This window comes from Lemur catta, chromosome 2, assembly GCF_020740605.2.
Source record: "Lemur catta isolate mLemCat1 chromosome 2, mLemCat1.pri, whole genome shotgun sequence".
NCBI lineage: Eukaryota > Metazoa > Chordata > Mammalia > Primates > Lemuridae > Lemur > Lemur catta.
In genome coordinates this window covers 128,703,655-128,719,429 of record NC_059129.1, presented here as the reverse complement: position 1 = coordinate 128,719,429, position 15,775 = coordinate 128,703,655, and the positions used below count along the sequence as shown (strand labels likewise).

The window sequence follows — 15,775 nt, the reverse complement described above, 5'->3', positions numbered from 1 at the left end:
AGCATGACAAACTGCACTTCTGTTAGTTTTATAGCTTCAATACACTAACACCAACAAACACTACTAGAGTGGTGAGTGAAAAATTAAAATCTAAGAGAATAGGGGGGAAAACTGAATGTGAAAATAAAGAAGAAAAATGAATGGCAAATTCTTTAAGTGCTGAGGAATTAATTATAAACAACTCAAGAGGGAAGCAGAGTTATCACAAGGGAAAATGAAATGGATTGAAAAATGCTTTTTACCATAATTTTGTTTTAAATTGAGTCATTTGTTAAACCTAGCAACAAACTGTATTTTGAAAAAACAATATAGGAATGTTTGATTTATTTCCTTGTGGACTCTTTGGCCTTTTCTTTGACATATATTTGTAAGTTGACTAGAACATTTTCTTCCATTTAACATTTGGGTGAAAGAATGTATTTCATCTTTCTTAAAAACAGTTGTCATGACCACAACTCTAGTCTGGGAAATATCAGGCTCAAAGCCATAAAATGAAATACAAAATTCAAGAGATTATTTTTTAAAATATATAAAGGTGATATAAATGGGCCATTTCAGTCAGTTGTGAGTAAACGAATATAACGGTAATGGTAACTCAAGGAATCATTGTCTAGTATAGGATACTCACGTTTTAGGATATTTCTTTGCTCTAATTCTTCAGTTGTGGGCCTCTGGCTAAGCCTCCTATAATGACAAAAAGGATATACTACAGGTTACAAACAAGGCCCCCTTAGTGAGAGATTCAAAATAAAACAACAAAGCTCTATTTTGTCTTCTTTTGAGAAATAAAAATCAATTCTTAAACCTACAAAATAAGTGTCCTTTCCATTAGTTTGGAGACTACAGATTGTGGCTGAGACTGCTAACGCCCCCACTATTCAATCTCCCTTCTTCCTTTTAGATCTGCCTGAATTTTAGCCAGGTACCCAGCTACAGACTTCTGCCTCCCTAGAAACCAGGTATGGTTATGTGAGTTTCTGCAATGGGATGTGACCAAAATCATATTTGTAACTTCTACTTTTTACTCTTACAATGACTGGGTCTGTATTCTCTTTTTGCTCTTTCCTTCTTCCACAGGCCATAACTTACACTTATACCACTTACTGGTGGTGTGGGCCAGCTTTGATTATGCAGATGAGACCATCCAAGGGGATAGAAAAGCAACAAGACAAAAGGAATGTGAGTTCCTTGTGTGAAGAAGAAATAAACATACCTTGTTTGAGCCATTGTACCTTTTGGTCTATGTTACAGTAGCTTAGCCAATAGCCTGCTTAATATACAAATCATTAGAGTCTACAATAGGCTGCTGCTCAAGAGTTCACATAGCCAGGCACGGTGGCACATGCTTGGTATCCCAGCTACTTGGGAGGCTAAGGCAGGAGGATGACTTGAGGCCAGGAGTTCGAGACCAACCTGGGCAATATAGCAAGACCCTGTCTCTACAAAAATAAAAAACAATTAGCTAGGTGTGGTGGTGGGTGCCTATAGTCCCAGCTACTCAGGAGGATTGCTTAAGCCCAGGAGTTCAAGGCTGCAGTGAGCTATGATAGCACCACTACACTCCAGCCTGGGCAACAGTGTAAGACCTTGTCTCTAAAAAACAGAAACAAAAAGACAAATTTGAAAAAAAAACAGTTCATATCAACTCAGTAGATGACCAATCTACACTGCATAGCGACTGCTTTTGGGACCTCAAGTGAATCTATTATATATAAAGTTACAGGCTCTTCCCATCTGCCTTCAAGAAAATCCAGGTTCATTTGTGATTAGTAGCTATCTGTTTGTATATGAAAGTTGAATGTCCTAGTAACTCTTTATCACTTAGTTCTTGGTCTTGTTTACATTATCAGTTTGTTGTTAATCACAGAGAAAAACTTCTTCTGGACGTAGGTTGAATTTGTGCAAATTGAATTAATATGCATGAAAGGTAATCTTAATAAAGGATATTACTAATTCTAAATATTTATACCTATGACAGAAATGGTATGAAGAATAGACATTAATGGGATTTTAAATATCTCATTGATAATTTTGTCAAAATTTAATCTTCATCAGAGCTACCCTGAAATTAACTTAAGTAACTGAGCCCACAAAAGAACCCAGTGAACATCTATCTATATGCCAGCCAGACACTGTGCCACTTAAGTACCCTTATACTACCTATCTGTACCACCAATATGCTGCACTCTATATCATGTCCCCAATACACCATCCTTCTTTTATTAATATTTATAAAGTTTCTTCCCTCTGGAATACCTTTCTCTCCTTCTCCACCGACCAAAACCTTACAAAGATTAAAATAGTACTTCGAAGGTAAATGTTTGACGTCTCCTGCAAGTGTGAATTAAATGCTCCTGATTCTTTGACCATATACAATGGTTTATACACATCTATTAAAGCACTTATCACACAGCTAATTATAAAAACAGTAATTATATATATCATTTACTCATACTTTTAAAGTCCTAAGTACTGTGTTAGGTGCTTAACTTATATTGTCTTGACACCTCAAACCAATTCAGCAAGGTAGCAGCCAGTTCCCACTTTACAGATGAGGAAATAAGAGATTAATTAACTTGCCTAAGACAAAACACTACTGAATGCAGGTGCCAGGATTCATACCTAGGTCCTTTGACTTAGTTTCTTGTGCTTTTCACAAGACTATGCCATGCAATATATTGTATAATTCTCTTTCATTAGACATGGAGTTCCCTAAGGCTGGAACTGTGGGTAATTTATCTTTCAATGACAATGATTAGATGTGCTGTGTTTGTAGAAAAACAATTCTGTAAAATATACATGTTAATAACAGTAAAAACTCTGCTACATTAAAATTTTTGATAGATACAGTCTATGTGCGTATTTACAAAGGCTTTCAAACTTTTGGGTGTTGGGGTAGAATCCTAATCTATAAGAGAGACAGAAGATGTCTCAGTTGGATGGTTAGACTTGGGATAGAGAAGTCTCCTCCCATCCCAGCCCAAACACACACCTATACTTCCCCGGCTCTCCCGGTAGACACCTGTGTTTCATCTCCAAGGAATCCTTGATGAAGCAGTTAGAAAACTGATTCTCTGTGAGATTCCACAGTGTCAACTTCTCACAATGTTCTTCATCAGTCCTCTGTTTTTAGGCACTCCGTTTGTTTTAATCTGTCATTGCTATAAATAGCCTTGTAATAAGCATCTTTGTAAAACATAGCATCTTTTTTCCTTTTGGATTATTTCCTTCTTATATAGTCCCCCAAATGGAATTGCCATGCAAAAACAATAGACTGCTTTATAATTCTTTTATCATATTGTTAATCTGTTCTTAAGAAATACTGCACAAGAGCAATGTTTATGTCCTATTTTCCCATGATGTATAGTAATTTAAATTGATAATAAGAAACTAATTTTACTGAGTGCTTGCTATGATCCAGGCATTAAAGTACCTTAAATATATCATCTCCTTCAATCCTCCCAAGCTCTTGGGTTGGTTAGCTCTGTTTTACAGATGCAGCCAACCAGGGGCTGTCCCCTGCCCTGCTCTGCAGACTGTATTTCTGCCAGTTCTGGATAAGCCCACACTCCGATGTCGGACAGCCACTTCTCAGGATGGCTGTCACAGTGATTCTCATTAACTTTATCAGGGCCTCCAACATCGGCCACAGGCCCCTCAACCTGTCTTGATGAATGATCTTCCTTTGGCCTACACTGAAAAAGGTGACATTTATTTCTGTTTGGTTTCATTTTATAGAATTAATCCATTACTTATGCCCTGATTCTATAAAGTACATCTGTTATCCTTCGAACTTCATGCCACCCACGCATCTGATAAACCTGTCTGCTGAATTTTTCTCATTGTTAAAAATGTTTACTCTCTCTCCATTCACTCATATATTTTTTCATTTGTTCCACTATGATTTTCTGGAAATGGATTTCTTGGGCCCCAAGTTAACTGAATAGTTTAGTATTTAAAATGTGGTTGTTGTTGTTAGTATAAAAGCAAGTTCCCTTTTTCATGGTATTTTTTTTGTTATGTGTCAATGTTATATGAACATGATATTGATTTTTATAGATGAATCTTACATCATGTGAACCTGCTGAAATTATTATATATAACAATTTTTAGTCAACTTTTCACAGTTTTCTAGGTGTATAACTAGATATAATAATAGTATTTCTTTGCCATAATTTATAACTTTTCTTCACCATAAATAATTGTGACCAGACTTTTAATACAATAGGAGTGGGAAATCTTTGTTTGCTTCTATTTTTAAAGAAAACAACTTTAGGATTTCTCCATATACTAAGATATTTAGCATAATTTTTTTTTAAAAAACCCTCTACTCCTGATTTGTTTAGGATTTTAACAAAGACACACAAAATTTTCTTTAATGCCACCTTGACATTTGAGATGGGTATGTAATTCTTCACCTTTTTACCCCTTACTATCATAAACTATGATGATAGTGTTTTTAAGGGATACACCCTATGTTGCATTATTCTTTCATGCAAATATTATTCAATGATTTCAATTTTTCTTCACGGCAAAACATAAACAAGGGCAATAAAACAAACAAAAAACCTACAAGCATATACTTACTCTCTTGCATAGTGTAGAAAGTACAAAAGAGGGGAAAGTATGAAAAAGAAAATTGGGCAGAGAGCCCAGGAATGAAATTCTAATCCCAGTTCTGCTACTAAGTAACTGCATGTCCTTGAGAAACTTCCTTAATCTCTCTGGGCCTCAGAGAGGCCCCTTGTTTTTACTTGGTAAGATGACAAGTTTAAACCTGTAGACCTTTCCAGGTCGATGCTGTTAATCACTTTCATTCCTTTTACTGCTGCTGACTGTTTCCTAGGGCAGTAAATGGCCAAAGTTTAGGGCTGAAGTGAGAAGATCAGACTGAGGAGACCACTGGTTCCCACGCAGAGAGCTTCTCAGTCCCTTCCTAGATCCTCTGTTAGGCTGAGGTGTCCCTTCATATGGATGCCACAGCTGCTGTCTCTGAAATCTTTTTCCATGTCTCGGCTATAAGAAGGTTTCTTAGGGGGTTACTGTTCCTCTGGAGAAACAGTCAATGACATCCGGAACCCCTCCATGCCACCTCTCCCTCCCGTTACACCTCTTCCAAGCAAGGACAGCGATTTCCTCCTACCGCCACATGCTGCTCTGGTTTTCCAGACTGTTCCCTCCTCCCAATTAAGTACCCTGCTGTATATGCAGAGTGAGAGAAGTCAGCAGAATAACTAATTCTTAAATGTGCTAAATTGATCATCAAAACTAAGAGCTCCAGTGTGAGTGCACACTCACTTCTATTAAAACTGCCAGTTAAATGGACTTCCAATGTCACTAGTGTCAAAAGCGGCAATCCTAACACAATGGTTGGAGGCAGGAAGAGATGTCAGATGACTCATTTATTCAAAGTTGAAAGGGGAAGTTTAGATATGAGGGCTATGGTTACCTGAGTTGGATGGAGCCAGGCCACTGAAGCTAACTATTACCTCTACAGCCTCACAGCCCCCCGTGCAGAACCTCACAGGGTTCACGGGAATGCCAGGGAGCCCACGAATTAGGCCAGGAGTTGGGCAAACTATGGTCTGCAGGCCAAATCCAGCCTGCCACCTTTTTGGTAAATACAAGTTTACTGTAATACAACCATATTCATTGGTTTCCATATTATTTATGTCTGCTTTCATGCTACAACAGCACTGCTGAGCAGCTGCAACAGAGACCGTCTGGCCAGCAAAGCCTAAAATATTTACTAACTGGTCCTTTTAGAAAAAGTTTCTTGGCCCCTGGAGTAGGCTTTGGAGACCTCAAAGCCACTGGGCTGCTGGAGCAAAGGACAGGTTCTTTGAGTGGTTCACCGTCTAACGCCAACTTTAAAAGACCAGAAAGGCCAGATGTGCCTATTCACAAGGACCCAGGAAACTCTGGGAGAAAGAAAAGCATGAATTGGTCAGTACTGTTCTAAAATTTCAGCAATTACCTGACTAACTTGGTTCCGATTTGTTGTCGGATTTCCTGTCTCTCTTCTTCAGAGGTCCGCTGCAAGATGTTTTTGTCCTCTAATTCTTTCTTAGACGGTCTGTTGCCGAGTTTGATAGCGAGAGTATCCCTTCGCCGTATCTTACTTGCCAGAGCACCTGGGGGTTGAACAGGGCAGAGAGAGTGGCTTTTAGCCAGTGGCACTCAGGTTATGCGTGGCGTGGACTTTCAACGGAGCCCAGACCAAATTCTTTATCCACGTGCAAGAGGGGATTCTTAACTAACCTAAGGAAAAAAAGCTTTTGCATTGGCTGTAGTTCATTCTGAAAAGACTGAAGAACTAATTTTTTTAAATGTTCTGAAAAATATTGGGACACCATGAGAAAACTTGGAAGTATCACCTCATCATTCGGAAAGTGATAAAGTTTATTTTGCTGATGTGGTGCATCATGGAAAGTACTGATTGCACAATACTTTTTCTTTCAAGTTTTAAAAACTTAGCCCCTTGACTTATACTGCACAGTTAATCCTTGTGTTCTCCTTTCCTCCCCATAACACCCTGCTGGGAAAGAGTCTACCTTCTATACCAATATTTTAACCCTCAATCAGCCAGGCATTCTTGAAATCTCTGTGAATGATAATTCATAACAGATGGATGATAATGATTTTCTTTTTGCTCCATGAAAATTTAAAAGAATTTAACAAATTGCTGTTTAATCGTGCACATAACTTGTCATAATTGATAAATTCAATCCTCAGTGAATTCCTCCCAAGTCATGTTGTTCAAAAGTTAGCAATAATATAATAACAGCACTTTCTAGTTCCCTAAGTTATATAAATGGTAGGCTTTATCCACTTTAGTATCATTCCTTCCTAGAAGGCATACTATCTCACTTACAGTCATTGGATGAATGACTGTTTTTAATTCTAAAGAGGTAAGTGCATGAAAATCTCAAACACCTCCAGTGAATAAGCCAGTGAATCCTGCAATGGGGCTCCTTCTTCGAGAATGGCCCAGGGTGAAAGGGCCATCTTTGGTCTTACTAAGAAAGGCCTGTCATTAGAAACCTTTGGTTATTTGTACAAATACAAATCTGCTCGTCTATCTCATAGACGAAGGCCAGACCCACCCTCGTGGTATCATGTTCCAGAAAGACCTGTCATCAAAAGCTAAAACTTCAGGATAGACACATTTCTAATTTTAGAAGAGAAGATGAGGTGAAAGAAAACCTCAATGTCTCGTTCCTAATGAGGGTTTTGTTCTTTACAAAATGCAGCTGCTTCTGTCTTCCACCCACCCTCCCCACTACCTCTTGAAAATAGTCTTACTTTCTCCGCTGCCATCCTCATCCTCATCCTCATCCTCGTCCTCATCGGTGTACAAGATGGGCCCATCGGAGTCAGAGTCACTGGCCTGGTACTCCCTCTGGCCTTCGTCCTCCATGGCACTGAAGGACTCTGAAGACTCTCCCATCAGCCCAGGTGTCAGTAGCTGAGGTGACAGCTCGTCTTTGGTCGTGAAACTGTTAAAGGTACAAAACACAGGGGTGATGTGAAGCAACCCTCGGGGACATCAACACCAGCCATGGGCCAGGCTAACATCACTGAAATGGAAGAGCAGTGCTGTATGACTTAAATCTCAAGGTTTTACCTTCTTCATCTGTGAAATTAAAAAGCTTGACTAGATGGTGTGTAATATTAATGCATGTAGTAAATGAATATGGTAACACTCTATTTTGGAAATTTATTTTTCCATAGCAATGGGGGGTTCAGTGGAAAGAATTATGAGCTAGAAGCTCCTGGATATTTGACTTTGTCTATATTTTTTGTTTGACCTGTATTAACTTCTGATTATCTATCAAGTCTTAGCCTAAGCCTCAGCTCCTTCAAGAATCTTTTGAAGGCCTTCAGTTTAATTCCTTGCCCCACCTTACCTGCTCCATGGTGATCCGAAGACAACCCCACTGGAGTCTGTGGCATATTCCACCTGGATAATCTATTACCTGTCTGCCTTCTCAACACCTGCAGGTTCCTTGACAAGTAGGACTCATACTGTTTTGCATCCCAGCACCCAGAATGGTAGTGGCATAGAAAGTACTTCTTTCATTAATATATGAATCAATCCTATTTCCACCCCAACCAGTGTGTCAACAGTCCAAAATCATTTATCCTCTCTGTGCTTTCATTTCTGCATTTGTAAAACTCTCTTACAGGACTACAGTACCAACAGGAGATGGAAAGTGTGGAAGTTAAATGAATTCGTTAGAAGAAAAGTGATATGCAAGGATGCAATGATTTTCTATTATTTAGCCTGGTGACAGTCTCTGGTTTAAAGAGTTACTATAAATATATGAAGATTGCCAATTTTCAAAGATAAGAATAAAAAATAGTGCTTTACATCAAAAACATATCATATAAAAAAAAATACTCTTCATTTTAAGACTCAGAAGATCCCCCAGACTGCTTTCTGATATAATTAGAAGGATTCAAATTTGGATGTCACACGATTGAAAGACAAAGACTACAGAATGCAACATGCATCTGCTGCTCTCATTAACTAAAAACAAAATAAAACAAAAACTTCTTGAATAACGAACACAGGTAAACTTTATCAGAATACGAGGTATTTAAAATTCTACTTTGGAGTTAAAAGCCCAGGTACTCTCGAAATTCTCTATTTTTCACTTATTAGAAAAATCTGACAGACTAAATTCTAGTTCTCAAAGGGGGAAATACGAAATCTCATTTTCATTGTGTAAAATCTATATAATATAAAATTTACCACTTTAACCATTTTTAAGTGTACCATTCATCCATTTCCAGAAATTTTGCATCTTTTCAAATTGAAACTCTGTATTCATTAAGGAATAAATCCCCATAACCCCTCCCCCCAGCCCTTGGAGACCACCATTCTACTTTCTGTCTCTATGAATTTGACTAAGTACCTCGGATAAATAAAATTATACAATGTCCTTTTGTGTTTGACTTACTTCACTTAGCATAATGTCTTCGAGGTTCATTCATGTTGTATCAGAATTTCCTTCCTTTTTAAGGCTGAATGATACTGTACTATATGCATATGCCGCATTTTGTTTATCTAGTCGTCAGTCAATGGACATTTGGGTTATTTCCACCTTTTGGCTATTGTGAATAATGCTGCTATGAGCACTGCCATACAAATCCAAGTCCCTGCTTTCAATTCTTTTGGCTATATATACAGAGGTGGAATTGCTACGGTCTTATGGTAGCTCTACGTTTAATTTTTTGAGGCACCACCATACTGCTTTATACAGTGTGAAGTTTCATCTTAAATAAGTGAACATCTATTTTTATGGGAAAACTTTTCCACAGTCTGGATTTTTAGTTGATTGCCACTGGAAGCCAACCTTGTTTGAACAGTCTGCCATTATGGGTGACCAATGCATGTTTAAAAGACATGCCAATTAATAACACATTCTGGATGGCAGAACAAAAGATACTTGAAAGTTGAGCCCCTTTATTTGTTTGTGTCACTGTTTACTAATTTACTATGATATTGATTATTATTTTAATCTCACCATCTGTATTTTATAATGTTTTGCAGTTTTCAAAGAGTACAGCATACCTTTATAACTTACAAGTTGTTCCATAGTATTAAATAAGGAGAGCAGATGATTTATAGTTCACGGAACTGAGGTAGGCCACGAGTAAGTTGCCCAACCAAGGTAGCAAATCCATTCTACATATTAAATGTTATATTATATTACACTTTATTTTATACTTAATGAGTTATATTAATGTTATAAGTTATATTTAATATTAAATATACTCCAAATTTGTATCAATGAACTCATGACTTAGCTCTCATTATTTTCCCTAGGGTTCCTGGACAATGTAGTGCATTCTGTAAATGTTTGCAGAAATGAACTGAACAGAGTCAAGTCACTTTTGGATATGGCCTTCAAATAGGATTCTAATAATTTCTGTCTTATATTATACTGGACATATGTGTTATTGATGAAGTTGCCAATGAAGGGAAGCTTACCAAACAGTAGCCTGTAATATGGGAACAGAGGTAGGTACTTTTATACATAGCCACTTGCCCCACATAATCTTAACTGCCACGTGAGTTGTATTTAACTCACACTAGTTTTGAGCCCAAGGCCTCATGAAGCATATGTAACTCACACGCCTCTTTACTTTGGGAGCAGCACGAACTATTTTTCAAGTTGCATGTAACTCATGCACAGAAAACAATAAAAAATAACAAATTTTTCATTAAATTAGAAAAGATTATTTTCTTTCTGAAGTTTTTATTCTATTTTTGTAATAAAACACCACAGCCCCAAGGAAAAAAAATTTTTTTTCTAGTGTGGCAGCCAGTGTGTTCAAGTTTTCATATTTGTATTCTAAACAGAAGTCTCTTCATAAGATAACAGATTTTTATACATTAGTTGACTAAACATAACTCAGGGAAAGTTCTAAGTAAAGCAAGTGACTAAGAGCCAGAAATTCTAATTCAAATATCCACTTGAAGAAGGAAGAAAGAATCTGGATGGAAATTTGGGAGACTACTTACTCCAGGTTCATTAATTCAAGAGCAAACACAAACCATGCCTGTAGAATGAACTGTAATTTAAATTTTTAGTTCTGAAGAATATATGGAGAACAAAATCTCTATGACCTCTTCTAGGAAAACATTATAGCTACCCTGACTGACAGGAAAATCTACCAGAAATATCCTCAATGTCGAATGACATCCTGAGCTCTCTCCCTCTGATCATAGTTCCAGTAGAAACAGAACAGATGTGCACCTCTTCTGGTTGACCATTCTTCACACGCTGGGGCTCAAGACAGATATTAAGCCCCCGCAGTAGCGTGTCTGTGGAGATGAACTGCACAGAGTCAGGTCACCTTTGGCTATGAGCTTTCTGAATGCTTAAGACTATCTAAGGAAGCGTTTATATGTTGCACCCTATTCTTTAGTATATTGACCAATAAACCCATATGCCCAACCTATTTCCAAAATTCAGACATTATCGTAAAAATTTATACTTCCTGGGCATACCAGACATTTTGGTAAAAACTGCTTTCAACCACCCTGTCTTGCTTATTTTTTTATCTTTGGCACTACTAGATCGCCCAGCACAGAAAATGCAAGCAAAAAATATACACTGAAAGAATGAGTGTTCAGTTCTAAATGCTGGAAATGACTGCAATGCTGGAAAATACTATGATTAAACAAAGACATTTCCTGTGTGCTGAAAGTATTAAGGAAATTGCTGTGGTTTGAGTGTGTCCCCCAGAATTCACGTGTTGAAAAGTTAATCCCCAATACAACAGCTTTGGGAGGTAGAGCCTAACAGGAGGTGTTTAGGTAGGTCATGGGGGCTCTGCTCTCACAAGTAGATTAATGCCATTTTTACAAGGGCTCATGGGAGTGGGTTCATTCTGATGTGCCTTTTGCCTTTCTACCTTCCACCACGTGATGACAGCAAGAAGGTCCTTGCCAAGTGCTAGCACTTTGATCTCGGACTTCTCAGCCCCCAGAAGACTGAGCCAATAAATTTCTGTTTGTCATAAATCACTCAGTCTCAGGTATTCTGTTATAGAAGCACAAAATGGACTAAGACAGATGACATAATGATTCATTTCAATATCGTCTTTTCCCTTGTCTTTTATTAAAATGTCAAACAAATAAACTAATTTGTAGTTTGACATTTATTAATCTTTCCTTGGCTTTCCTTCAAATTTTGGTGCCCAAAATGACAAAAACAAAAACAAAGAAACAAGAAACTAATAGAAAAGAAACAGAAGTAGAAGCAATTGCTCTGGAAAACTTATGAAGTTATTCAGAGCATAGAATGTGGGTTTGCACTCTGGCTTTGCCATTGCTAAGTGGGCAATCTTGGGCAAACTATTTATGTCTCTGAGTGCCAGTTTTCTTATGTATAAAATGGGGAGACTTCAGGGAAGACATCTGTAAATTAAGCGATAATATATATACACTGGTTAGTTCCTGACATTAAATAAGTATTCAATGAATGAAGGTTATTATTATCTGCAATTAAATAGTTTAAGTTGATATTTTAGTCTCTTGATCAAAACTACTTTAATTAATATGATAAATTTTTTTGAAAAAGTCTAACATAACAGAGTTTTTTGAAATAGAACCTTTTAAATGATTTGAAGAGTGAATGCAGGTTTTATTCTTCAACATAGGAGAGAAGAGTTTGGATTCAAGAACTCCAAGACTTCCCTAGACAGAGTTGATAGTTGTGTCTATTATACTCTGACAGACCTCCCTTCATACCTGTGCACAGGTGGGCTAACATGTCTTATTTACCTGTAAGTAAAATATTTATAGGACTTTGTGCACTCACAAAGGAGTGCCTTGTGTCATAAGACACAAGGAAGGAAGGAGAATGAGGACCCTAAAATGAACCCCAGTTTCTGGCCTGGGAAAGTGGGTGGTGGTGGGGCAACATCAAGTTCCTTGGCTATTTTAGTTGGTCACCTTAAGTGAAATGAAGCCTACTTGACCACTCACTACCTTTTATCTTCCATTATATCCTATTTATAAAATCTAGCACCAAGGTCATCTCATGTTCAACACAGCTTCCACGATGCTGAAGTAGGCTGACTTTCCTATAACCACCTTCGCTCACTTTTTCATCTTCATTCAATAATTCACTATGCATGTTTTGAGTGCCTACAGCATACTAGACTCTGAATGTGTTTCTGGAGACAGAGCAGTAAATAAGATATGTTGGCTATTCTGTCCCATAGGTAGGAAAAAAAGAGGTTGTCCGAGTATAGAAGACACAATAACCAATTCTGTCTAGAAGCACTGGAAGGCTTCACAGAGGAGGTACCATTTGAGCCGGGAGAAGAAAGGGGGCCACGCTGGTTGGAGAAAAAGGAGTTCGAATTTGAGAGTTCTTTCCTGATGGTCGTTATGCCCTTGGAGAAGGAGAAGGCTAAGTAACTTGCTGAAACGAGGCGGGCGATGGTGGGTGAGCAATCTGGACCCAAGGGGTAAAGATTTCAAATAAAAACTGTGAGGAAAGAGAAGGGAACTCTCTAGGGACAAAAACAAGGACCACTGAGCAGTGCTGAAGCAGTTTCTGAAGGGACGTGAAAACCACAGATCTGAAGTGGTGTTTATTGGCACTACCAATGTCATTTCCTCCAGCATTCCCAGGGCGAGGGCTCTGAAAAACCAACGCCTGGGTCACACGTGTGCTCATCTAACATTCAGTAGGTTAAATCATAAAAGAAAGCAAACCAGGTTCCTTCATTTCCAACAGAATGCATCAGTGAACTTGAGTACTCAGATGGAACATGGGGCGTGTGCCCAACTCACCATTTTGCACTCTCTCTGCTATCACTTAAGCCAGGGCCTGAGTGGAGAGCGGTTCTGTTCGTCGGCTCTTCGGCCCAGAGAAGCTGACTTGGGTCTAAGGCAGAGATGGGCAGGTCAGCTCCAACGCTGACCAGGACAAGTGGAGTGTCGGGGGCGACGACGCACTGATCCTCGAGAGGGACAGGAGAGGCGGGGGGAGAAGGCGGTGGAGCCACAGGGGGCGGAGGGACTGCAGACTTGGATTTGCCTGAGGTCCGCTCCTCAGCCCCAGAGACAGTCTGCTCGGCTGTGAGACCCTCCACTCCGCTCTCCGAAGGCTCTCCCGTAAGGTCGGATGCGCCAGGAGTGGTTGTGTCTGAGGACAGGCGAGAAGTCGTTGGCTGCTTGCCAGTTTTTTTCTTACCCTTTGTAGTCCCCACTGTCCCTGTTTTGCTAGAAACTGTCTCCTTTGAAGCTCTGGGACGAGAGGAGGTGGACGAAGTAGATGGTGAAGCTGATGCTTTGGAGCCACTTGGTTTTTTTGAATGAGAGGAACCAGCTACAATAGAGAGATTCTGCATTAAAAATGGAAGATTAGGATGGTTTTTAAATAAAGTAACCAAACTGTAATTGTCACTGGCATTTAAAATGTTCCCTTTAAAATTTGTTGAACAAATGAATGACAGAAAATAGGCTGATAATGACAATGGTCTTGTTTTCTGCCCCCAATCTAGGAAGGAGCAAGTGATGCTTATGGCAAAACTCTGAGGGACAAGCGCCCTCTGTCTTCTCCCTCCTCTAGTCTTTACCTCAGCCAGCAAAGGGAAAATCCTCAGCTCCTTGTCCTATGGACAAAGCTTTTTCACCTGAAAAAGCCCTGTATTCTCTGAAGAAGGGGTATCATGGCGTGTAGAAGACAGACTCCAGTAGCTAGCTGGTGTGGTGCACAACTGGGCTCATCGTAAATTATGCACGTTCTCTGATGTCTCTCTGGGAGTGGAGTGCCTGCCTGCATTCAGAAAAGGCTGGGGTATATATCACCAGCTCCTTTCTGGGCCAAAAGCACATTTATTCATCCTACTGCTAAAACAGCAAACTCCAGCCTGGGCATGGTGGCTCACGCCTGTAATCCCAGCACTTTGAGAGGCCAAGGCAGGAGAAGCCAGGAGTCCAAGATCAGACTGGGCAGTATAGTGAGAACTCTCTACAGAAAAAAAAAAAAAAAAATTAGGTGGGCACAGTATGAGCACCCGTAGTCCCAGCTACCTGGGATGCCGAGGGAGGAGGATCCTGGGTGCAGGAGTTTGAGGTTGCAGTGAGTTACGATTGCACCACTGCACTCTAGTCTGGGCAACACAGCAAGCCCCTGTTTAGGGGGAAAAAAAAAAGAGCAAACTCCAAACCAGCTGTTCCCACAGCTCTGGAGAAACTCGCCATGCTGGTCCATACTTCCATCTGCAGTAGTGACGGGACACAGGGAACACACGTCACACATGAAAGACAAGTGCCCTTCGAAATATCAGAACGCAGGAAAAAACTTTCTTTTTACAAAAAATATTTACATGGGTAGCTCCTAAATAATGTGAATGGAAAGAATACCATTCTAAGGCCTTCTGACCCCACCTTTGCAAATGTAATCTTCCTTAGGTTTATATGGTTTATGTTCCAAGAGGATCTTCATCAAAGGATCATCCTGGTATATTTGCCTACTTCTGGATAGGGCCACATTCAACCAAACCATTTTCAGGAAAAAAAGGTTAATTATCCTTTCTTTATGTCATTTTAGGATATACATTTAAACTCCTATGAGACTACTCTTTCGTTTCATGACCTGTATGATCTATACATTTATCCTAACTGCTTCTTCTATTATGATGTTGTATGTTCCTTCTTTTTCATAAGAAGTTGAACTGTCTTTCACAGATCTATTAGAAAATATTTTGTTCATACAGTGGAGCCAATCCAGGTGCACACAGATGCTACTGTAACTTACCTCCAGGTATAACTTTATTGATGTCAACAGAGGGTTAAGAGAGGAAGACAATGAGATGCAAAACTTCATTAATTCTGATATATTAAATAAGCCAATCTCATTCAGCGACAGGATCCAGGCTTAAAAAGAGTCCCTGTGGTTTGGAGTCTGTATTATTTTAGATATACATGGTAACTAGAATTCCCCTTCCCCAAATCTGGACCTGTTAATATATCTCTATAGTTAACAACCTTCACTTGTTTACAAGTCAAACTCATTAAGCAAACTCCTTCAAGCTAAGTACATTCTAAATTTATTTTTCACAACAAAGATAATAAAGATTTGATGCCTAAACATGCTCAATTATTTTCCTTGGTAAGTTAAACAGAATCTCTTCTACATATCACTTTTAATAATTTTTAAAAGAAAATTCCTTCTTTTCTAACAGAAAAGTTAATCTTAGCCTGGCTTAAGGAAAAAGACATCTGTTTTTTCAATGTTTG

The 15,775-nt window shown here is 38.9% G+C and overlaps 1 protein-coding gene across 4 annotated transcripts in view; it reads right to left on the bottom strand.

Moving 5' to 3' along the window:
- The window catches only part of PHACTR2 (phosphatase and actin regulator 2), a 116,068-nt gene that overhangs the window by 25,904 nt on the left and 74,389 nt on the right, over positions 1 to 15,775 (bottom strand). For all 4 annotated transcript variants that reach the window (XM_045544496.1, XM_045544493.1, XM_045544494.1 and 1 more), the window contains 4 exons: positions 13,322 to 13,859; positions 7,306 to 7,499; positions 5,978 to 6,134; positions 629 to 684 (listed from right to left, as the gene is read on the bottom strand). In XM_045544496.1, coding sequence (XP_045400452.1) covers positions 629 to 684; positions 5,978 to 6,134; positions 7,306 to 7,499; positions 13,322 to 13,859 — 945 coding nt within the window. The remainder of the gene's footprint in view (positions 1 to 628; positions 685 to 5,977; positions 6,135 to 7,305; positions 7,500 to 13,321; positions 13,860 to 15,775) is intronic.